The sequence below is a fragment of the Citrus sinensis genome, chromosome 7, assembly GCF_022201045.2.
Source record: "Citrus sinensis cultivar Valencia sweet orange chromosome 7, DVS_A1.0, whole genome shotgun sequence".
NCBI lineage: Eukaryota > Viridiplantae > Streptophyta > Magnoliopsida > Sapindales > Rutaceae > Citrus > Citrus sinensis.
The window spans coordinates 14625089-14650072 of NC_068562.1; the positions used below are offsets into that span (position 1 = coordinate 14625089).

The 24984-nt window shown below is 33.2% G+C and overlaps 4 protein-coding genes across 4 annotated transcripts; 2 read left to right on the plus strand and 2 right to left on the minus strand.

Annotated features, from left to right (window-relative positions):
• Positions 1–1892: 1892 nt before the first annotated feature.
• LOC102630274 (Golgi SNAP receptor complex member 1-1) lies at positions 1893–8793 on the minus strand. Its single transcript, XM_006465138.4, has 5 exons — positions 8513–8793; positions 7240–7479; positions 6408–6575; positions 2992–3105; positions 1893–2365 (listed from the first exon to the last, which is right to left on the minus strand). The coding sequence occupies exons 1-5, from the start codon at positions 8549–8551 to the stop codon at positions 2252–2254; spliced, it is 675 nt and encodes a 224-aa protein (XP_006465201.2). The 5' UTR covers positions 8552–8793; the 3' UTR covers positions 1893–2251.
• Positions 8794–12021: 3228 nt separating this feature from the next.
• On the plus strand, positions 12022–14969 carry LOC102629979 (60S ribosomal protein L7-1). The gene is made up of 5 exons (XM_006465137.3): positions 12022–12370; positions 12981–13078; positions 13154–13291; positions 14314–14416; positions 14521–14969. Exons 1-5 carry the CDS (start codon positions 12170–12172, stop codon positions 14734–14736), a joined length of 756 nt encoding a protein of 251 aa, XP_006465200.2. The 5' UTR covers positions 12022–12169; the 3' UTR covers positions 14737–14969.
• Positions 14970–15099: 130 nt separating this feature from the next.
• Positions 15100–17374, plus strand: LOC102629415 (uncharacterized). Its single transcript, XM_006465135.4, has 2 exons — positions 15100–15846; positions 16975–17374. The coding sequence occupies exon 1, from the start codon at positions 15268–15270 to the stop codon at positions 15622–15624; it is 357 nt and encodes a 118-aa protein (XP_006465198.2). The 5' UTR covers positions 15100–15267; the 3' UTR covers positions 15625–15846; positions 16975–17374.
• On the minus strand, positions 16973–20380 carry LOC102629705 (aquaporin NIP6-1). Its single transcript, XM_006465136.4, has 5 exons — positions 19586–20380; positions 19163–19387; positions 18853–19047; positions 17409–17470; positions 16973–17203 (listed from the first exon to the last, which is right to left on the minus strand). The coding sequence occupies exons 1-5, from the start codon at positions 19811–19813 to the stop codon at positions 16999–17001; spliced, it is 915 nt and encodes a 304-aa protein (XP_006465199.2). The 5' UTR covers positions 19814–20380; the 3' UTR covers positions 16973–16998.
• Between the last annotated feature and the right edge of the window lie 4604 nt (positions 20381–24984).

Below are 24984 nucleotides of genomic sequence, written 5' to 3' on the forward strand. Positions count from 1 at the left end.
GCCATAATGATCAAATTATCCTAACAAAGTACTACTGTGCCATAATAATTTAGGTATTTAATTTTATGAGACCCATATAATCATCTAGTATTTTTAAACAAATTCCAATTATTCTCAATGCCCCACGTGTAAATGGTATAAACTTGACATTATTTTTATCTATCAAATTTCATAAGAGGTCCATTAACTAATTACATTGTTTGTGTTGAGAGAATTATTGACTTTGGAGTTGCAAGTTGAAAAAAGAATCAATTATGCTCATAATAATGTAAAGCTCAATCATTTCACATGTCCAAATTGAAGGTGTGTATTAGATCAAATGCCAATTTTGAAGACAGATATGAGAAGGCAGCAGTTTACATTATGCTGTCCGAGGTTTCAGTTGATAAGGCATGGGGAATCAAATATTGCCGATTAATGCCAATTGTGGTGGGGTTGGCCATGGCCACTATGAAAGTAACACATTAACTTGCTACCTAGCTAACTTGAGCCTAGGACAATGATAGCCCTAAATAGGTACTAAAATGATAAAAAGGATGAAGCAATAATAATAATAATAACAACAATAATAATAATAGTAGTAGAATAAAATAATGTGATTCAAGAAAAAAACATAAATCACTATCTTGGCACGCACGCACACACACTGAAGAACATGCACACAATATAAGGATAATTGTTGAATCAATTTTCAAACCATTCAAAGTGGCAACCTCAAAAAGACAAAAATTCTTGTTTAGGTTTAAGCCCACAAATTGTTCATCTAATGTGGCTGACCGAAGAAATCTACTTTCGTACGTGAAAATGAAAAGTAAAGTTGATCAAGCGCCATCTTCCCATTTAATAAAAATGTGCTTATGTGCATGCCCTTTTCTCAAAAACCCCTTTTGTACACGCATCTGAAACTTCAGCAAAATTGAAACCCAATGGGACGTTCCCACGTGTCGTTCTGTCGTCTTGTGGTGACGAAGCACCTGGGTACGGCGACAAGTGGCCGACAAGTAGATGGGGAAGTTGATGTGGAGAGGCCCCTTAGTTGCCTCCCATAGTGCTTGTTCATCACAAACTTTATCATGAATTATTATTCATCGGCATTGTTCGCACCATGGTCTCAATTCTCATCAGGTCTTTTGAGATAAGCATCAAGAGTCGAACTTTAAGTTGATAAAACAGAAGATAAAAAGGGACCGATGTCATTGATTGTGAAAGCACTTACCATGTTTGAAATTATCTGCTTTGTCTATTGCCTATTGGTGAGAGAGAAATTAATAAAGCTAATGAGATTCCTTTGTTGGGTTTGCCTTTGCTTTGTCTAATCAAATTGGACCCCAAATCGTGTTGTTAGATTCCTCTGTCCATCTGTATCATGCTGTCAGTAGATTGGAACTTGTTTGAAGAGAAAAGCCATAAAGTCTTTTGCATCACTATCTCAATTGATATTCGCTTCCTCCTAAAATTTATCATCAGAACTTGCATATATTCCTCTTCTGTGCACAAGCACAATCATGTTTAGATACCACATGAGAAGTTATGGCTGCTTAGAATTAAATGTTTGACTTAGGATTAAATAATTACAAGTATCTATGGGTCAAATAGTTATTGTCAAATATTTATATTATATAAGTATGAATTGACTCAATGTGGGAAACCCCTTGGTATAGTTATTTTTTTTCATTTTTTTTTCTTTTTCAATAGAAGATCGGCAAAATCCAATTTAATTTTTTTAACCACTACCCATCTCAAGATTAGATCCCTGATGGACCCTTCTCTTAGTTCAGTAGACGAGGTCTATAAAAATTCTATTTTCCAGAACAGTCCTTTGAATAATGATATCTTGTAAAAACAACCCAAAAAAAAAAAAAAAAACACACGGACAGCTCTCGAAATCCAAGTTAAAAGAACATTTTCAGTCTCAGCCATTCGTAACAATTTCGCCTTGTATTACATTCTTCTGTATCTTTTTTCAAGGAATTAGAACAGGAGCAATCCCTATTTTACAACAAACAAATAGACATAGAATCTGAGATATGAGCCGAAGCCATAACAAAAAGAATGTCTTATACCGAACCTTCACTTACCATGAATGATGTATCTATACACCTATTGTGCTGGCCTTTTCCTGGACATTCCGTACGGCTACACAGAAGGACATAAACTCCCACCAACCCGAAATATTTCACCATGAAACAACACGTGAACCATGGCCCTCCATTAGCCGAAGATCAGAAACACGATGATTATCAACACATTCTCACTTGGTCACCCAGTAGATAAAAATCAGAAATGTGCATACAGATGCTACAAGGGCAAGTATGATAGTGTCCATAGACTTTTTCCTCTTTATTGATGAGAGGATTTGATTTACCTGCAGCATTGCGTTGAAGCGGTATATCAATAAATACAGAAAAAACAACTCAACCTAGTAAAAATGTAATGTCAAGGATGCTTTAGTCCTATGATAACACTCCACTGTGTTCTTTGCTTGTCCTCGACTGATTTTAACATTATTTACCAAAACACTTGCATATCCTTCTTCTATTGCAATCATCAAATCCACTTTAAGAGTTTTAACTAAATCACCATTTTGCTTTAGTCATTTACTATCATCTCTTGTAGATACTCAATGCGTGTTTGGGATTGTCGTGGATTGTCGATCAATCACTTCTTTGAGAATCTACTTTCAAATTATGTTTGATGATCACTTATTTGATGATTGCTACTTATTGGATCCAAAAGAGCAACTAAAATCAGTTATGTTTGGTAAAATAATTAGACAATTTGAACATAACTTCGGAGTCCACCACAATCCCAAACTTGCACTTAATTTCTCTGCTATCAATCCGTTGAGCATTTTAACTCTTACTTAAAAATCAAGGTACCGCAGAACAAAAAAGAATTTCTTTCTCAGGCAAACTATAAAAGCTCTATACAGTAAATACCTGTAGCAAATGTTGAAAATAATAAAGGTACCACAATAACGGGTATTCATACCGATGGGAGTCGACTGCTAACATTGCTGAGCTTTGAATTGATGCCCCCAAATGTTGAACGTTGAAAGGCCAGAGCACCGAGAGTTGCTTGAGCTTGAGAAATCACAGAATCCATCTGCAGCACCACAATAAGCGCAAACTTTAGTGAAAAGTTATAGCTAAAAATTAGAAACAATTCACGCTTCCTTCTTTAACATCCTTTAGAAAAATAATATCCCAAAAAATACATATCTATAGAGAAAGTTTCTTTTAGGACCATTTTAATATGCAGAGTAACTGATTTAATTACAGAAACACAAGACTTCATTTGTTTATCTAATAATTAATAAGAAGTCCTGCAAAATGAAATGGTCTAAGCTACCACCAACATTGCTCTTGCAAAAGCTCCAGATGAAAAGTACATCATAAGCATCTTTTAAATCTGGACACAATTCATTATAGAAGCAAAATAAAGGTAGATGAATGAAATCCACACTTTCTCTGATATTTCCAGAAGAAAATAAATATTTTTTATGTTTCTCTAACAATGAATGCCAAAAAGATTACATTGCAAAAAGGCCACTCGATTGTACCAACTGTAATATATTAAAATTTCATGCATCTGAAAACATGCTATTCTTGTAAACCTTAATAACCTTCTATTCAGCCCAAAATCCACCAAGCACACCGGTACTTAAATAATTTTTAAGCTTAACATGCAGGGTAAGTGTTGCATGTGATTAAAAATCGAAACTTACCCCATCCACACAGCACTTCTGATGCCAAGCACATATTAACTTTCTGAAGAAAATATATACTTCCAGCTTGGATGGCTATCTTTCTTCATACATATTTTTTAAACTACTGAATGGAAAATATACCGGTTTAGTCAGAACCCACATGCTTACAGTAAGGTTAAAATTGGTTACAGCATTGCAAATGTCAGATTGCCATCCCTCATTAAAGACTAAGTTACAAATGGTCATAGAACTTCGATCCACTAGATCAAGTTATATCCAACGCCAAGAATAGGTAAAGAATTATAGAGCCAAAGGATTGTAATACATCTCAAGCCCATATCCGCAAAACCGTCATGGAAGAAGCATATGCAATGGAAAAAGAAATGGAGATGCTATGCAATCCACTTCTAGCAAACAAAGAGGCATGGACTGTTATACAAAAATAAGATGTGAATGTTCACTCAAACTAAAGCACTGGTCCTATGTGGCATTACACATCAGAAGTTAACATCAGCTTCCAAAGAGTGCACCAGCACCAGTACTGATTTCCTGAAGTAAAATTCATTTTTGTTCAATGTAGATAGTGTGAAATTCATAAAAACACTGCTAGAAGAAGGTTATACAATGCACAATGCAAGATGATGAGAGAGTAAAGACACGATAAAGCTTCCAGTCAACTGAAACTATCAGATGAACTCAAAATAACACCATCTATTATTGCCTTTACAGGCAGAAGTTCACAAAAAAATTGGATATACTGAAGAATTTGAATAAGTTAGAAGAACATTTTCAAACAGCATCAAGCAACTTCAAACTAAACTAGACATCTAAATCCCGTCATTCAAAGTAACAAATTTGAACATAATCCCACCTACGGTAAAGGGAGTTTTAAAGCAACAGGCAACAGTTGGCTGCCTTTTCCCATTAAGAACAAAATGCACAATGGTTTAGCATGAAAAAGAATTTTCTACTTCGAACACACATAATAACCACAATTTAAGTATAGAGATAGTGGAACAAAACTATCCATATTTTTGTTCAACTTGCAGAGTTAAACTCTCTAGAAAGATTTAAGAATTTAACTGTTTTGCTTACTCAAGCAAAAGGAAAAATGAAAATCACTTGCTTCACTCATTCTTGGAAAGAAAAATAGGTGAGCATTTACAAGGGAGTGCAGGCCATTACAGCCGAAGTCTGTGCAACCCTAGCCCAAATCTTCAATACCAACACGAACATAACTTCACAAGATCCAATAAATCTATGTATGCTAGTGTCCTTCTACATGATAACTTTCCATATATATCAAATCATTAACTCAGGACAGGTCAATAGGTAGGCAACTTGGGCACTTGCCTAAGGCCTCATATAATATGCATTTAATTATATATTGATCTTTCCTATCTAATTGAAATTTTATTAGCTAAAATTAGGAGATAAACATCGATATTTATGACTTATCTTTTATCTAAAATCTTTAAACCCAACTAATTTGTGATTTTGTGTAGTTAGACTTTGTTTTTAAAACTCTTCCTCTTTACTCTTTCCGAAAATCAAGCCAAAAGCCTTGTTTCCCCCCCACTCTCTATCTCTCTCTCCCCCCAACTAATTAATCGTCCCTTGCACCAGTGGCGGATCTAAAAAAATAATTTACCGGGGGCTAAATTAGATAATAGCAAAATATAAAAACTAAAATTTTGAATATATAAAATATTTGCTAATACATTTATAATTGGTCTCTACGTATTTTTATATTTTAAAAATGTTATGCAATAGACTCATTATCAATATTATTAAATTTATTGTTTCCTATATAAACAACCAAACTATCACTTATCCCATCCGATTCCAAAGATGATTCTTCATAAGTTTTATTACTGAAAACGTTCGTTCTACTATTATTATATAAACAGGAAGAATTAACCATATTTTTCAGAATAAAAAATATTTTGGGTGGTGGACTATCATTATTTTTAATTAAAATATAGGTTTTTATATTTCTTAAAAGTTAAAGTTTAAATTTTATGGAGATTAATTAGAAAATTAAAATATTTTTCTCTTTTATTTAAAATATTTTTTTTTTTTGGCCAGTGGGGGCTTGAGCACCCACTGGTCATGTGCTGCATCCGTCCTTGCCTTGCACCATCTACAAATTTATTTTTCCTTTTTTTAAACTTCAGTATCTCAATATATTCTCCTATTAGGATTACAACAACAAAAAACAACCAAAAGAAGAGAGAGATAAAAAAGAATTAACGTTTTGCTACCGAAAGGCATTCTATATTTCCAGTAACTATAACTAATATTCCAATTCTATTACCCTGCACCTTCTTTTCTTACCATGTTGATCTTCATTATAGGAGCTGGTGTTTGTAACTACACTATTGAGTCCAATAAATATTTGATATAAATTTTTATTTACCCTTCTATTAAGTATGAGATGCCAAAATAAGAACTTTTTCTTTGGGCCTAAAATTCTCTTCAGCCATCACTGTATTAGCTTTACAATAACTAATATCGCCAGGAAGCTCCAAAGGTTCTCCACAACACACAATGACCATGGCTCTAAAAGCGCATTGTTATTTTACAAGCATGAACATTTTGAATTCACAGGAGTCATAAGAATTATGTCAAAAAGAAACTAACTAAAATGGCATTCCCAAATTTACCAAAAAGAAGTATTATTTATACCATCACATACCTGTCCTGTACTTCGATTAATAGTCGCGTGTTCTTTAAGTAAAGCTTGCTCTGGAGAACCAACACCATCTTCTAAATCTAATCTGGTCCGATCAAACTCCCTAAAGTCCTCAAGTAGCGAAGCATGCTCTTGCTTAGCTTTAAGGCTGGAGCGGAGACGATAAAACTCCTGCACTTCAATCATGTCTAACAAGAAGTTGGTATCTGATCAGAGATCTAATAATTCAAAGCAAATGGACTATCAAAAAGGTCATTTTAGACAAGACTCCAGCTGACCTCAAGTCTGAAACAAACTTTACAGAATCAGTAAACAGTGAGTTCCGAATGGGATATTATTGTTTATCAATAGTCAGTTTTAAATCCATCAATAAGAATGAAGATGGACAACAAGAAATAGACATATGGAAAGAGCAGATCTTGTAGGCTAGTTAATGAACGGGAATGGACAGATTGCACAACTACAAACCAGACTATGCACAAATATTGTGAAATTATGGAAGTAAATATGTGAGAAAGTGAAAGCAAAATAAGGCTAAATGTCAAAAATGCATCATTTTGTCAAACACACATCAGCGCTAAATTAAAAAAGGAAAACAACTTAACTGTTCCTAAAAACTGAACATTGAATACATATGCCATGTGTGAACAAGATAAAATGGTAATGAAGTGCTAGGCCAGTAGCCCCTGCGATACGTGAACGACGCATTACACTGAAGCAACTAACAATATTCCTGAAACTTTTTAGATTGGGACTTAAGGGAAAAGAATTCAAACAACAAAATGTCAATCAAGCTCACTAAACCTTTAGGACATTAAGTAAGAAGCCATGATACCTGAGTAAGATCTTGAAGAATTTCCTGATGACGAGTCAAAGTATGTGAAACCATTTCGGATCCTCCTGACGATACCCAATCTTGCATTTGTATATTTACTTGTTGTAGCTGTTTCAGCAACCAATCTATCCCAGATTCAAGATCATTCTCTGCGGCGTCAACCTTTGTAGAACCCTTAGAGGAAACCAACTTACGATAGGAATGCATCTGCTCATCCAACTGTGCTTCCAGCTTTCTCGCCTGCAATTGAAAATAACAGGTTAATATATATATTTCTAACAAAGCACAAATCTAAGACCTGCAATTTAGAGAACAGAGAGAATTCGTCAACCAATTCAAAATTGAAATAGAAGGTAAGAGCTAAATCAGTAGAGGAACTTCAGAGACAACAGTTTCTACCAAGAAATTTATAAAGTTTTAATGGACTACCTGAAATATGATAAGATGTTAGTACCTCTGAATATAAACCATCAAATCCTTATTTTAATCAGTCCTTATTAAATAACACCACATTCTTTGACAATTGACATGCTCAAAGGTTATAGCCACAAGAATCATACAACCAATTAAGATTTGAGACAGTAAATATCATATTACTTTTATAAGCCTTCCATCAAAATACTAAGCTTCATGCCATCCAAAATGTACAAAATTCAAAATTTCAGGAAGTTCTCTGTAAAGACAATTCCAGTGGGAACAGTCCAAGTTCCACATCCTTAAAGAAAGCATCCCAGTACAAGTTGATCCAACCCACTATCCTTCTCTAGTGTAAGCGCAAGGCAAACAATATAGACACTTGATGAGTCACATTATTACAAATGTATGAAATACCACTTCAGCCACCACCTACCACGAAGACATCAAAAGCAAAGAGGGGAGAGATTAAAAGATCTTGCGTTTGATTATCGTGAATCACCCAAGTTCCACATCACCAACTGGAGTAATCCTACATTAATTAGCTAAATACATACCTCTACTTCATAAAGAAATTCAATCTAATCATATGATTGAATTAGCGTGAACAATAATTGGCCAATATAAAGCTATTCAAAGTCTCAGTAATTGGAAATCCAACAGTTAAAAACAATCTAATCAGATCCAAATGCATCTCATTCGCAATCCAACCAATGAACCTAAGATCTAACCGAGAAACTATCAATTCAACAGATCAAAGGGTTGAGAATTAGTTACAGTAACACCAAATTTTCATATAACAAATCAAATATGAAAAAGAAAAATAAATTAAAAAAGCAAAATTCAGAGGAAACTGGACCTGTTTGCGTAAAGCGTCCCATGAGCTAGGCACATCCATCGCTGAAACCAAATCCAGATCGATCTGTCAACCAAAAATGAAATTAAAAATTGATCTTCAATTCAATTGCGTGATTTTATTCAATTTCTTTCGTATACGTTGGTTGATTAAATATAATAACGTTTGTTTGGAGACGAGGACAGATTGTCTGCTCACACCGGCAAAATGACCAAAAACTGGTCAATTTTTTTTTTTTTTTTAAATTTTGGTTTCCACTTTTGAAAAGCGGTCGATTGCGTTTTGCGTAATCGCCAATTCATTCGCCAGAGACGAATTTAATCCTGTGGTTATGATCTCATTGTTCTTAACGACTAGGTGTACCTCTATGGCGGAATTACCCTGTCTAATTCAACGTGGGGCATGCTTTTTGACTAAGGTACAACACAAATACAGCGTGAAATGTGATCGAATTGGATCCTGTTCGTGGTTCACCGTGAAATAATTTTCTTTTTGTTGTAAAATAATCTTTTCCAAAATGGATGTTGTTAAGTTACACAATAATTTAATTTATATTAATTTAGAAGTAGTCTCAATTCTCCAAGAAGTTAAATATAATTGACTTATTAAACACTTTTAAATTATGCAAGTAAAAAAATATTTTTAAAATTTTAAGGGATTAATGCAAGATGATAAAAGATAGTCTATTGTTATGTTTAGGGGTTATTTTGTCTTCTTCTTTGTATCCAAAATTCCAAATTGTTTGATAAACTGAAATATTGCAAGTGTTGTTAATCTTATATCAAATTTAATTGATTTTTTTTTTCAATAAACTTATGAATAATTTGGTATTCGGTGACAAATAATCTCTTCGTCGAGAAAATATGTTAAGTACACTCATTCATCTTTTTCATTATTTTCTCATAATTTTGCTGTACTATTTGTCATTGTTTGTTCTGTAATTTACTGCTATATCAATTATTAAAGCTTTACCATGCGAGTCTTTATCAATGTTTAGTGCTTCATCATTCAAGTAACTGCAAATAATGAAAAAATAATTAGAAGAAACGTTATAGTTCCCTCCAATATATCAAACATTTTTAATTAAAAAAACTATACCACTAGTTTAAAAGAAAAATAATTTGAGAAGAAAGAAAAAAAAAAAAAGATAACGAGAATATGCATACAAATCTTGTTTAAGAAACACTTTAATAATATTTTTCAACACACAATATATCGTCTGGATATAAATGTGAAATTGTACATGAATAATAAAAATTTCCTACAAGTTTTTTGTTTGATGAGAATGTACAAAACTATGTTAAAAAAAATCTACGTACATTTTATTTAAATATTTTAAAATAACATTAATTGGAAGAATAATTTTGATAAGTTTATAAAGCTATGATACAAAATTTATATCATAATTGATATGGCAGATGGTGTGATATTAAGTCTTATCATTTCTTATCGAAATGATGAATGCATTGTATTGATGTTGTATCAAGAGTCCGGAATCCATGTTATATTTTTAAAAATTTAAACAAAAAATTTTTAATTTATCAAAAGTTTAACTATAGTCTCTTAATTCAAGTCTATTCATTGTTTTGGGTGTCTATAATGATTACTTTTTAACATGATAAGGTAACAAACATAACAAAATGAGAAGCATGAACAGTTGGAAAGAAAAAGTAATGCATCAGAGGAATTGTGAGGAAGCAGGACAAATTCAAATTTGAAGGTTTTCTTTTTTATTTAATTTATTTATGCAAATAATCGAATGCCCGCATGACCATAAAATTAATCATTGCCTCAATGTAAATCTTAGCAAATTTATGTAAAGGTGTTAGGTTAGTTAAATATGTATAATAATAATAATGACATTAATAAATAATAATAGCAACAATAATAATAATGACGACAAAAATAATAATAACAATAATAAATTTTAATAACAACAACAACAACAATAATAATAATAATAATAAAAGAAGTAATAATTTATTAATTTTATTATTATTCTTTATTAATTATTATTTAAATTAAGCATAAAATGGGCATTAAAAATTTAGTTGGGGGCAAAAAAATCATTTTATAAAATAAGTTTTAATTTCTAACCCCCTGAAAATGAGAACTCTTAATGATTTCAAAATTTATGGGTCTACACTGCTCCCATTCTTATTCCAAGCTTTCATTTTACAGGTAAACAACTTATTGATTTTGATTCCTTCATTTCAATTCACATTATTGTTTAGTAAACACAACATTAAGCTTATTGGTAGTAAGAATAGAATGGGCAAGGGAAGGCATCAATACTTTTCTTATTCTTCTTATTAACCAAAACCATTATGAATGTGTTTTACTTGAATGGTTTATGATTGTCTAATAATTAAGAATGGGTGTGAATGAGACACACACGAGGGATGAAGGGATTATGATTTAACTTTTAAAATCTATAAAACCAAAGGCGTTTATTACCTTACAATTTGACCATCTTTTCAATTGGCTTCAACCGGTAAACTTATATTTGTACCAGCTACAAGTGTCGAAATCTTTATGGTATGCTTGTTGAAACTCTTATGCTTGTTACCTTATTATATAAGGCTTTGTCAAATTTAGAAATCATTACCAGAGTTCTGATTCTTGGAAGGCTGGGAATTAGAACTCCACTTCTAAAAATATTGTTTTACCCCCAACTAAATTTCATAATATCCATTTTATCCTTAATTTAAATAATAATTAAAAATTAAAAATAATAAATTATAATATAACAATATTTATAATAATAATAATAATAAATTATTATCATCGTTGCGGTCGTCATCATCATTATTGTTGTCCATCATGTTGTTATTATCATTATTATAAATTTTATTTATTATTATTATCTTTGTTGTTATTATTTTCATGTTCAATATTATTTTATTACTATTGTTATTGCTATTGCTGTTGTCGATACTATTATTATTATTATTATTACTACTACTATTACTATTATTTTCATCATCATCATTATTGTTGTTGTTATTATTTATTAATGTCATTATTATTATTATACATATTTAATTAACCTGACATATTTACGCAAATTTACTAAAATTTATATTAGGACCACAACTAATTTCATGGTCATGCAAGCATTGAATTATTTGGGGATAAGTAAATTAAATTAAAACAAGAAAAAGAAAACTTAAAGTCTGAATTTGTCCCGCTTCTTAACGCTTCCCCTGATACATTATATTTTTCTTTACAGCCATTAGATTTGAAGTTTCAAATCCAACACTTCTGATTTTGCTATGTTTGTTACCTTATAATCCAAACAACATATGTTAAATTTGAGGTTGAAATGAGGAGGGGTGTACTGCAGTGATGTAAAATGGATACTTAAGATAATTAATTGAAATGTTAAATTAAAAAACAAATGATTAATATTTTTTATTATTTAAAAGCTCTTTTACAACATAAATTCAAAAATCAAATGGTTTACGCTTGTATTTAAACTGGTTGGCCGGTCAAAACTCCAAACGAACCGGGTTTATTTTTCTTCTTAGTTCTGCCAACTAAAACAACCCTACAGAAGGAATTGGCCGCCGCTGTCTTTTCCCTTCACTTGAGTTGTATTTTCTCATAGAAACCTTTCTCTCTGCTCTTCTTCTATTTGTTATTTTCTCTGCAAGCGATATGGCGGAAGAAGCGGCACAGCAACCGTTAGCTTTTGTGGCGGAAACCGTACTGAAGAAAAGAAAAAGCACCGAGGCTTTGGCGCTGACGAGGAAAGCCCAGTTGGAATTGGGAAAGTATGGCCATGGACAGAAGAATAAGAAGAGCAAAGTTGAGGATATCAAAAGACCCGAGCAATTTATCAAACAGTTTAGGGACCAGGTAAAATTTGATTTGATTATTTATGTTGTTTGTTTCGTTTCATTGTCGTTTGCTTGGCTATCCGTTTACTGCTACTTAAGGTTTCACTGAATCTTACTGAAGGTTTCTATACGGTATCGTTTAGTGTTGTTTGATAGAGGGTTTGTTTGGGAATTGGGAATGTTTTTGTTGAATTGGGTTTGAAGTGCTTTCTCGAGAATCACCTTCTATAGCCTGAGAAATGCTTTTCAGTAAAGGTGCTTTTCAATCCAAATATTCTTGGAGGAATCAATCCCAAGTTAGTTTTTGATCCGAAATAGCTTTCAACGGTTTCAGCTCCAAAAGACCTCCCAATTGCACCGTGAAACGACCAGATGAAAAGAATACAAATTTACTGGTTGAATTGTCATATCGTGTTTAAATTGATGACATTGTGCACGCACTGGCTGCTGTGTGAGTGTTCTCACAGTAGGTCTGTTTCTAGTTCTTTGATGCAGGTGGCATGTTCACCATAGATAGATAACGTGTTGGACAGTTTTCTTTGTTGTCTTTGTAATATTCAGTATTATATGTCTGCTTTGTCTGTTACGGTCTGTTATGAATGATTTTCTAACCTGTATTTTCTACATAGGAATTGGACCTTATCCGAATGAAACAGAGAGGGAAAAGGTCGAAAAAAGTGATCGGGAAGCCAAAATCTAAGTTGCTTTTTATTATACGCATACAAGGGTCGGTTAACATTTCATAGCTGTTTTCGTAATATCCTTCAGTTGTTTGCCGTTCTGACCCCCCTGTTTATTTCAGCACAAGTGACATGCATCGTAGGACTAAGAAGATTCTCTACAACCTTAGATTGAGGAGAATTTTCAGTGGTGTCTTTGTCAGGGCTACTGATGGTATGTTAGAAGTGCTGCAAAAGGTGGAGCCATACGTCACATATGGGTAAGACAGACCTTACCTTTTTGTTTCATGTTGTATGATCTTGTTGTTAGCCTACTAAATGAATTGTGCATGATCAAAGATTGCATGACTGGCACACTCAAGTGATCTTCCATGATTGTATTAGTTTCCTTTATTGGCATAATCTTTATCTTGATTCATTCTATATATATTTGTTCAATGAATCATATTAGACCCAGTATACTGGCAGAGTTTCAGCTTGCCATTGGAATAAGAAATGACTATCTTCCGGTCTTGTAATATATGTACCAATAGAAAGCTCTCCTTTTTAGTCGGAAATTTTATGTTTATTTTGTTTCAGCTTACTGTCCAGACTTAAGAGTGAAATATTTTAGTTTTGGTTGATTATGCATTGTTGATTTCAGCTTGCATATTCTGAAGGTTCCCACTGTGCATCATCTTTCTCTTGTCTTGTAGCCTACTTCTGGATGAATTGTTGGGATAAGCCAAATAAATCCTGAGTAGTATGCTTCTCTTAGTGAGCTTGAGCTTGAGTCGCCCTCAGCTAATCATATGATGGGTCTGTTTTGTTTAACTCTGTTCGAGGTTGTTTTGGATGGGTTTGAGCAGGTTGGGGTGTGTTCAGTTGCCTGATTTGGCCAAGGTTCCACCTGTATTGAGTGTGCGTTAATTGAAACAAAATTTCATTTGTACATTCTATTAACTTATTAATTTCCAAGGAGGAGATGAGGTATTCCAGATTAGGAAGACAACTGAAGACTAATTCTAGGGAACATTAATTCATAAGCATCTTGATCTGTGTCCTTGACATGATAGTTAATTCTAGGGAACATTGATTCGTAAGATATTGATAGCTTCACGTTGGCTTTTTATAGAATGTCCCTGAACTTTATCGTTAGGGTTCTTTTTTGTTCCCTCAAAGTTAAATTTTGGGTTTACTTGACATAAGTTATTTTATTCATTTTTGCCTAATTTTTGCTGCCATAACAAGGTCACTATTGTTTTGACAAGATTTGTGGTTCTTAATTTGCTTGTTTTTGTAGATATCCTAATCTTGTAAATGTGAAGGAGCTAATTTACAAGAAGGGTTATGCAACTGTAGACAGGCAAAGAATTCCCCTCACAGACAATAACATTATTGAACAGGTATACTTGCTTAATCTTGGGCATAAATCCCACACACTTCCCGTACTATCTGCAGTTTTGTAATTCTTTTAAGTTCAATGTTTTCTTGCATTGCTCATTGGCAGACGTTGGGGAAATATGGCATTATATGCATTGAGGATATAGTACATGAAATAGCCAATGTTGGTCCTCATTTTAAAGAGGTCGTCAACTTTCTGGGTCCTTTAACACTAAACAAGCCTGAAGGAGGATTACTAGGGAAGAAACAACCATTCAAGGACGGTGGAGAAGCTGGAAACCGTGAGGAAGAAATCAACGAATTAATCAGTAAGATGAATTAGGAGTTATGATTCCATGAGAAGCAAATGATGAAAATGGAATCAATGACTCGGCACTAAAAGAATGGTTCTGCTAAAGAGAAGATATACTGTAGTCCTATGTAGCCCAATTTTGATGTTTTTCTAATTCTGTTAAGCTTTAATACCAGGTTAACGAGTTTTGAAGGTTCTATTGTTAGGGATAATCTGTATTTTATTATCATTTCACTTGCGAAATATATTAAGCTTGCTGTTTACTCTGTGCTGTATGCCTGTATCGATGCTTTCTTCAAATGTTACTCATTCTTTTTTCAAAATGGGATCAGTAGGCAGTAGCAGTCTTAATCTGTCAAAGAAATAATGATAAAAATAATAAATAGATAATTATGTAGAGAACCGATTTAGTGCGTGTATCATGAGATTTGAAAATTCACTACCTTCTCGCCAACCAAGCAAAATAAAAGGAAGGAACACTAGTAGGCTACTAAATAACACTGTAACAGAACTCACCGAACAAAGCCTAAGCAAACTTCACTTGTCTGTTGGATCTGGCCAATGGACGATAACAACATGGACCCAGATCCCTGGTTAGCTAAAGACAAGCTCTACCACGTACTCTTTTGTCTCACCCTCACTTTTTTCTTCTCCGCCTCGGCGTCCGTTTCTCGGTACTCATTTATACGGACCCACTCTATCCGGGTCGGATCTATATTGTCCCTTTTAGCCGGCGCCGCCAAGGAGGCTGCCGACCAGTTCGGCCTCTTCCCCTCCGCCGGAGCCTCCTTCAAGGATGCCATTGCCGATGTTATCGGCGTGCTGATCGCGTCCTCGGCGCTTTCTTTATGGAGAATATGCTCCTCCAGTCGGCACGGAAGTGATTCAGGTCGGACCCGACGGGTTTTGCCAGTTTGAGCGATGGTTTTGGGATCGTTGTTTCTTGGGGAATTTTGTTTCCGGAATTGGATTGGCGGGTTCGGGTTCGTTTTGCGATGGGCAAGGGAAGAGGACTGTTTGGTTTGCGAGAAATTGTGGGAAAAGAAACGAAAATGGAAGAAAATTTTGGAGCTGGGAGAGACACGAGATATGAATTATCCTTCAGCTGAAGCTGCGCTCATCAGCAGGGCATTGTTTTAGGTTAGTAGTTTTATCATTATTTATACTTCATTTTTGCAAGCGAACAATTTTATTAGTTGATTGTTTCTTAATTTGTAAGAAAATTGAAATGTGACTTTGCTCTAACTACGTATGAGCTTACAGTTATCCTATTGCAATTGATTCAACATATTATTGTCAATCGGTGATAGAAATGGAAATGTACATTACATTGTGTTAAGGGTTAATGGAATGTGATGTTTTGTGCAATCTGATGTTAATATCTTAATCTCCAGGAGCCCACTGGCCACTTGATGAGTTTTTTTTTTTTGGGAGAAACAAATTTTTTCATAGTTGCAATGGGTGAATTTTAAAGCATTAATACAACTTGCAGATGTGGAGCGTGTCCATAATCTGGAAACCAGTTTCTAGCTGATTCTTATTACTGAATTCATAAATTCATTTTAACAACTTTGGTTAATGGATTTCATGTATCTTCTAGGGCATGTTTATGGTGAAGTGAACATTCTGCTCCCTTATCCAAGACCAGTATTAACTCTTGATATGTGTAGTGTAAAAGGAAATTTCACTTTAGAAGTTTCTTCCCATTCTCAACTCTGGACTTTCCTTTTCCCTTCATCTTTATGTTCTCCTGTTGTTTTGTTCTAATGAAATTAGTTTCAGATTAAACTCAAAATCAATCAGTTGGTGTGTAGGATATATCAGTTTTTTGTTACATATACAATAGGTGTTGAACTGTCATCACAAATGTCCATCAATTTTTTTCTTTGGAGGGGAACATGACAGAGGAGATTAGATTTCAAACCCCAATCCTTCACGCACTTGACCAGAAACAGAAGTGAAAATAACAAGAAATAAACCTAGAGAACAATGCTCAACACACCTCATTTTCTTTTTTCCTTCTTTTATACACACAACCAACTCCAATATATACTTTGTAACTGAGGCCAACTATCAATACAAGTAACCTCTTACTTAAGTCTACAGCTTAACTATTGTACACATATTTGATTCAGGCTTGCACTTATTCCTTTTTTTTTTTATAAGAAAAAACATCTAATATCTCTGCACGCACCAGAACTTTTTGATTACCTTTTTTTTTTCTTTTTCCAATTTTGGTGAGTTCTTGATTACCTTTTACTTATGCAGGACTTCCGTGACAGTGTTGATCAATCACCTTCTGAAGCTGCTTGCTGTTGCAGGCTTTGCGAGGGCATCGGTGTCTTCCTCCGGCAGCTTGACAGCAGAATAAGTTCCCGCACCGCATAATGCCCCAAGAATGGGGGCGGTCAGGTAGATCCATATGGCCTTGTAATTGTTTACTGCTACGGCTGGCCCTAGTGTTCTTACTGGATTCATCGAGCCACCCGTTGATGGCCTGCACATGGTATCACAAAAGAGGAGGTTTCAAGCAATCATCATTAAGCTATTCACAAGATGTCCCCTGTCCATTTAATCATCTGAGTTTTGTTTACATAAAAACTGAAATTGAAATTGTTAATTGTTGTTTATAGTTAATAATACTGGAATGCGGTTAGCTTACTATTAATTATTTGTTGAGCTACTATGAGAAATGGACATACCCGGCTATGAGTATGTTGAGCATGACAGTTGCTCCCACCGCGATTCCCGCCAACTCGCCCACCTGCACAATGCCAGATTCATACACGACTTCACATTAGAAGATTCTATGCATCCCCCTCAATTTCATCACGGTTATGTCCATGTCTTGACATTGATTCCATTATTCTATGCATAGACTGTTAAGCTGCCGCATAAGTCGCTGCAGACTGTTTAGTTACAGATTGATCCAAAACTTTAAATTTATATGCGGGGCCTCAAATCAATCTTTCACGTGCAATTTGCAACTTTTATCAATGGGCTTGCTGCGGGAGTCAAGCTCAAAATCGAAACAAAAGAGAGAGTCTTGTTGGATGGAGACTGTTTTCTAACAAAATATAACATGCAAATACATTAAGTGGGTAAAATTGGGAGAAAACCTGTGGAGCAACTGTGGTACCAAGCTATAGTTGCATTTAACCGTTGAATGTCAATGGATCCCACTAATTTAAGTGCATCTAACGGCTGGATGTAACTGTAGTACGGTGCAACGTAGCCTAATCCAAAATTGAGTTGGGTTTGGCTTTTTTTTTTTTTTTTCAGGAAACTGATCCCAAAAGATACAAGTAATAAAATAAATAATATTAATTGAAAGATCCTAAACATAATTTATTTCTCTAGATCTGCTCTGGGCTTGTAGCTCTGGGATCACTTTTTGATTCGAGAAATATGGACAGCTTGCATTTATTATTCGTTAATATTTACACCGTTTTATATTATGAGTATTTAATATTCATTGGAAATGGAACTTGCAGGTTGTCAATTGACTCATGTCTCTTGGGTTTGCATATAAATAAATGATTTGAAACTCAAATGCTTCCTTCTGTCTCTTTGATGATTCCTGGAAGAAGGGTTTGCATCATGCATGCAATTAATAATTCTATAAAGATTGTGTAAAACACAATGGTATTAAAAATTTTGGGGGTCTCAATTATTGTTTATTAAATTATTAATGAATATTTCACTAAAATCTTCCCTCCAATATGACAAAATTTCATGAAAATTTTATCAAAAAAAAAAAAAGATTACAACAAAATAAAAAAAGGGAATTTATTATCAATTAATAAGAGCTTTTTTTTTTGGGATAAAATGGTTCAAATAATATTAGAAAATAAAATTGTAGGAACGACTAGTCTACAACTCTACATGGACCACCTTAGTTAAAAGTGACTACACTTTACAAACAAATCAATTAACCATTAATTGCAACTTTTATACTAGTGAAATCTTTTTCACACACGAAGTATTTATATATAATGCATGCGTTATGCAAAAAGTTGTTTTCAAAATTCTATTTTATTTTCAGTCTTTTCTCAAATGATGATGTTAAATACTTCAATTCTTATTTCACTTCTTTATTTTATTTTTGTTATATGTGTAGATCTAATGAAAAGAAATTTAACTTACAGCTCTCGTGTCGGTGGCTACAGCAGTGACAACAAACATGAGATTGAAGCTAATTATGAATTCCAAAGCAAAAGCTTCACCATATCCTGCTGAAGGAACTGTGACTCCCCCTCCCATAATTGGATGAAAAATTCCCTTTAAGGCAAATGCAGCACATAGTGATGCCATTATTTGTGCTCCAATATAAACTGGTACCTGCATATGCCAAGTGAAATTAACAAAATAAAATAAAAATTACAATTGATTATAACAAAATGGGAATACACATATATGTAGTTGCTAGGTAGGGTTATTATTTGTATATGCGTACATGTTTCCATGGAAAGTGCTTTAGGGCAGCAAAGGCAATGGTGACAGCAGGGTTGAGATGGGCGCCGGAGATGTGACCGGTCGATAAGATGACGACCATGACAGCGAGTCCGGTGGAGCCGGCGAGGCCAATTAGGGTTTCTGAGCCTTGTGTTTTCTGGTTCACAATAGCTGTGGCTGTCCCAGCAAAGATTAGTATAAGTGTGCCCACAAATTCAGCACCGACCTGATTATTTATCCATTTTGAAAAAAAAAATAAAAATAAAAACCATCTCATATCACCCCATTTAAAGAAAAAAAAAATACTTAAAATATAAAACATCGTTTTTGTAAATCCTCTCATAATATGAGCTTATATGAGTTCTGAAAGATGAGCTTATATAAATTCTGAAAGATCTTATGACACATAAACATTTAGTCTTACCTTTCTGGCAAGTGAGACAGGAGGAGGGGGCAATGAGCAAGAAACTGAGGGCAGTCTTCCATCTTCAATGGCCCATTCTTCAACACTGAAGCACTTACAGCTTTTAAGAAGTGATTTTCTTCCAGTGGTACCTCTGTGATCTCCTCTGAACCCACCAAATAGAGGAGCTCCAGGAGTGCCTGGTGTGGCTGGAGTTGAAGGAGCTGAAGGCACATCCTCATGATCCATATGTAACAAACTAATTAATTAAGATGATAATTATATTTTTTTTTTTTACAAAAATAATATTAACAAGAAATTAACGTGAAAATGCAGCAGTACTGAGAGAATAATAAGACTAGAGTTGGCGGTCTTTGTTTCTACATATGGCTACGCACACATGCGTTGGATGAGTGGTAAGTAATGAGGTGAGTGATGTGGTGTATTTATAGTAGCTAGCTAGCAACAAATTAAGAAGTTGACTTGGGAGAATCCCAAGAGATAATTAGAATAAAGAAACTATAAAGCTAGTGGCTAGAACTGTGAGATGGGGAAAGGAAGTTAGGGAGGTTTTGAAAATGGGAGGGTGTGGGGCAATTTATAAGAACAAGTCTTTGTAAAGAAGCTTTTAACATGAGACATGAATCATGCTTTTGTGGCTGCGCCACTCGTCACTTCTTTTGTGAAGTCAAGAGTGTAGCTCCAGTCTGTCATCACCTTCCTATTTGGAAGGGCTGGCCGAGAGATGCAATCATGCATGGAGCCTTTCTTTATTCTTAACTTTTGCATGACCAAATAAATTTAGTGGAGAAATCATCTCTTAGAATGGCTGTAGATGAATTTGCTTATTAAGAGCATTCTATTTATAAAATTAGGATACAGAGTTTGTATTTTAAATAATATGTCATCAATCAATGATTGTCATGTGTTAGGTAATAATTGACTTTTTATACTGTCATTAATAAATTGATAAAATAATTTATAACATTAATGAATGAGCGACATGTTAAATACCACATTATTTAATATATCAACTTGATACCGTATCTTTATAATAACATCATTATTTGTGTTTATTTGTGTGTGAGAGCCGAATGAAGGATGATAACTCATTCATGGCATTGGATAGTGAACTTCTTGGAGACATCCCACAATTATTGGCTCCAAATATGCATATGGTAGTAGTTTTAACTTGCGACTTTTATGGCAACAATCTTTAGACGATAAGATCCAACAATTGGATTTGACTGGGTGCAATACATTGAACGATTAAGTACGTGTTCTGTTTATTTCTTTTTTCTTCTCTGAACTTTTAGGTAAGATTTGAAATGAACAAAAGTCCGACAACGTTGACTAAATTTTATTGCATTTTGTTATCTAAGAAATGGAAATCGTTTGTTTATCAAACCCTTTCGAACTCTAAAAGGGTGTTTTTTAAGAGTAACATATTTCAACATCATCTATTTGAATATTTACGAATTTAAAATTTACAATTAAATAAAATTTTTACACCTCGATGGCTGTTACATGTGACGCTTCTATATGCTGGCAAGGGCGGCGCAGATCTAGGATTTCTGTTCGAGAGGGGCCAAAATAAAAACACGACAGATATATGGAGTAAATAGTAAAAATACTGTAAACTTGAGGTAGTTTGATTTTTTCAACGTACAAATTTTATAAATTCATCCTATTTCTAAGAAATAGTTACAATAAGCTCATCATAGTTTTAAAAAATGCGAACAAAAAAAAAGTTTGGAGATTTAATCTAATCAATTTAATAACTAAACTATTAAATAAAATCTCATGTTTCTTGGGCAATTTAGTCATTTATATTATTGAGATAAAATAGTCAAATAAAACTTATTTTAAAGTAATTTATTGGTCAAAGATGTCTAAATAAAAAAAATTATATGAAGGATTTAATTAGTTAACATTCAATATTTTTTTGATTTGTATATTTTAAAAAAATAATGTGAACTTATTTCAATTATTTTCTAAAAATATGGTAGATTTCCCCATAAAAAAGTGAAAATATCCCCTCGCTTTAGCATATTATGTAAATTTTACGTTTTGCACCATCAAATTTAAATGTATAAATTTTGACCCTCTTAGTTTATCATTTCTTCAATATAGCCCTCACCGAACCAAAAATCTTATATCAGCCATTGAATACGTGCATATTGATAGTCGTGTATGGTCAAAATTATTTGTTTTAATTTTTTTTTTATCAACCAATATCAATCAAATTTTTATATTTACTTAAAGTAAAAGTTAAGATAATAAAAAGATTTCGGCCCCTTTTTGGAGAAAAAAAAATTCCGGTCCTTCAATTACCCTAAAAGGCTATTTTAATACAAAGTATGTAGAATTTAACAAGGCTAATAAAAGGAGAAAAAATTAATTTCTGAGAATTAAAAGGTTCATGTATTTCATCCCTCATTTAGTTTTTCAGGATAAATGCAACCGACATAATATTTTCTGCCGCTATATAAATCTAAATTGACAGCTCTGAGACAGAACATATACATTATAATTTTTTTCTGATTTGCTCAATATCTCATCCATATAAATCGCCAAATTAATAAATCAATTTCTGCGATGTGTTTCTTTGCCGCAAAAAGCTTTCCACCGCAGCAAAATGTAAATGTTACAAAAAAGCAATAGAATTTAGCTTTTTCAAAGGTGCTTATAGGGTATACCAATATGCCTGCCTATTCAAGAACATTTTAACTTCAATATCTTTAGTAAGACAAAAACATTCCCCCCCCCCCCCCCCCCTTTTTTTTTTTAAGTAAGAGGGTCGGCAAAGTCGAAATTCACTTGTTAGCCTCTTATCTCTTCCCAGATTCGAATATGATTTTGGCAAAATTCACTTGTTAGCCTCTTATCTCTTCCAAGATTCGAATATGATTTTACCAAAATTCACTTGTTAGCCTCTTATCTCTTTCAAGATTCGAATATAAGTGGCTGACCAAATAAAGATGCTTGAAAATCCGTCTACCACACCCTTAGGACAAGGAATCCAAAAGCATTTGCTACCATATATTTGGTGGATAGAGATCAATTTAATGAATTTAACTCTCTTTTTCTTTTCCCTTTTGCTTTTTACAAACGATCAATGATGGTTTAAGTTGATAATTAAATTAATTTTTCGATCTTTATAGGTCATCTTAATAAATTAAACAACAAATGCATGCTCCATCAATAATCAATTACTTTCTCCAATGGTTGTTGTTAATTAACAAAAAGGCAGTTGCTTAATTAATTTAATAAACAATTGGCCTCATTGCATCGGTCCATGTATAATGGATATTTTAATATATGAAAGCCCTTCTAATTTGTCGTTAGTAGCATATAAATTTAAAAGGAATCAAGAAGTGATTCAGGGAATCTTTGATAATCAACAACTAAATAATTCACTTTAGCAAAAACATCCCACTAATAATTTTTAAAGCACACATGTTCATGTAAAATAATAAAAACGTATGATGATGGTTAGCGAGCAAAAAGTACTTGATGTATTGATTGATTCTTGTTAAATATATATTAAGAAATTTCAGCTTTGCTTGGACAGTCTTGATCTGGTGAAATGCTCACCTACAAATTTTGAACCAATAGATTCAAAGCTAAGTAATTTTTTTAATACTAACTTATCAAAAATAAAATTCATGGCTTTTTCTTTTTCAGAAAATAAAGGGGAATAAAATGCACTAAAGGATGGCTAAGAAATATCAGAAAAATAAAGACTTTCACTATTCCGGTCTCGGTCTCCCCGAGTGCAAAATATGTCGTATGATCAAAACAATGGCTAGAACTGTATCATTGAAGCTTAAAATTTTGTAGAAATTAAATAATAAACATGAATAATTAGGGAAAAAAAAGACTAGATCGCTCTTTGAAAAATAAATCTGAAAAAAATTGGATTTACAGGGACACAAAAATAGGATCAAACCTTGACTTGAATGAGGGACTTTGCGGAAGATTATGCTCATCCTTAATTATAGTAAGAAAAGAGTTTATCTCTTAACGAAAATAATGCTTCTAATTAAAACCAGTTAGTTAAGCTGCATGGTGCAAGCACAGTATCCGGATATTCAGTTTAAAGACTAAACTTTTAGGTAGAGTGAACTCAAGTAAACCTATTATCACCTTTCCTCTAGCCAACGGAAGACAACTTAACTACTCAAAAATCATCCTCTTAGAGGAATCCCCAGCTGGTGGGAAAGCAACACCGATCTTGGTCCATTGAGTCTACTACATTTTAATTATTAAGTAATGACTTTGATATCATTTGTAGGGAGCTGGCCTAGGATATTCAGGTATTCGATATAAATAACAGTCTTTTTCTACTATAACGGCAGTACATCACCCCTTTTCTTACTAATGTGTGAGAAATTCAACTACTCAACATAGCGTACTGTAAATTAGTAAGTATTATTTAGGGTTTTAGAATCTCCAAACTGTTTAATGTATTACGCAATTGGTACTGGTTGTTCTATGTTGATTTAATGCTTTTTGATGGCTGAAACTTGAAATCGCGAGAGGGCAGAATCAAGATAATGTGTTTTGTGGGCTCTTTTCAATAAAGTGGATGATGGAATCATAGTGGGAATCCTGTGACAAAGGTTGATGAACCCTAAAAAGAGTGTTTAATGAAGAATATTAGTAGGTGGCCCAATTTCTCTTTTTTAGTTGAACAACTAGTGTTATTTCCATTCACTTTCTTAGTTATCTACTTATCTTCTCTTTATTATTGACTCTTTCTCAAACCAATTTGGCTGGTCAGGATTTATATATATTTTCTTTTTTTCCCTTTCTTTTTAATTAATATTCATTTCAAGCATTGAGGACCCAATTAAGAATTTGATTCCAGGGAGGACTAGTTCAAACAACCGTAAAATTGAAGAAATATTTTTAAAATAATAATCGCAACCAATACCAATTAGTTGTATATATCTGTAGGACAAAAATCTTTTTCTAGTGCATTTTCTCTTCTTATCTTTTTCAGTAAAATAAGTTGTCGAGGTTAATTTTTAAATTTTGATGTTGATAATCAAACCAATTTTTTTTACTAGATTTGAAAAATAAAAAAGATTAAGGGAAAAATCACTAGAAAAGAATCCTAATTCCTTTTACAAGTTATTGTATTTTGAAAATGTTACATAATAATTTTATTTTCAATATTAGAAAATACATTCTTTTTTTTTTTGCTACATATACAACTAAATTATCATTCACTCAATGATCTCATTCACTATGTAATAATTGATTCCTTTAACATGTCTCAAAATTCATTTTTCATTGTTTAATCAGCCTACCCCAACCAAAATTAAGAAATATTAATGATTAAAATTTCATTGAAAATAAGATGTTACAAATAAATTTTATTAAAATTAAATAGAACACGATAAATTACCGTT

Bases quoted from the DNA above. Each gene is read 5' to 3' on its own strand.
- LOC102630274 (XM_006465138.4), bottom strand. From the start codon at position 8,551: ATGGATGTGCCTAGCTCATGGGACGCTTTACGCAAACAG. The intron at 7,480-8,512 runs GTCCAGTTTCCT...TTTCAATTGCAG, and splicing joins GGGACGCTTTACGCAAACAG to GCGAGAAAGCTGGAAGCACA. The intron at 3,106-6,407 runs GTATGTGATGGT...GTGGTGCTGCAG, and splicing joins TTAATCGAAGTACAGGACAG to ATGGATTCTGTGATTTCTCA.
- LOC102629979 (XM_006465137.3), top strand. From the start codon at position 12,170: ATGGCGGAAGAAGCGGCACAGCAACCGTTAGCTTTTGTGGCGGAAACC. The intron at 12,371-12,980 runs GTAAAATTTGAT...TTTTCTACATAG, and splicing joins TCAAACAGTTTAGGGACCAG to GAATTGGACCTTATCCGAAT. The intron at 13,292-14,313 runs GTAAGACAGACC...TTGTTTTTGTAG, and splicing joins GAGCCATACGTCACATATGG to ATATCCTAATCTTGTAAATG.
- LOC102629415 (XM_006465135.4), top strand. From the start codon at position 15,268: ATGGACGATAACAACATGGACCCAGATCCCTGGTTAGCTAAAGACAAG.
- LOC102629705 (XM_006465136.4), bottom strand. From the start codon at position 19,813: ATGGATCATGAGGATGTGCCTTCAGCTCCTTCAACTCCAGCCACACCA. The intron at 17,471-18,852 runs GTAAGTTAAATT...GGCATTGTGCAG, and splicing joins TAGCCACCGACACGAGAGCT to GTGGGCGAGTTGGCGGGAAT. The intron at 17,204-17,408 runs GTATGTCCATTT...TACCATGTGCAG, and splicing joins CTCAACATACTCATAGCCGG to GCCATCAACGGGTGGCTCGA.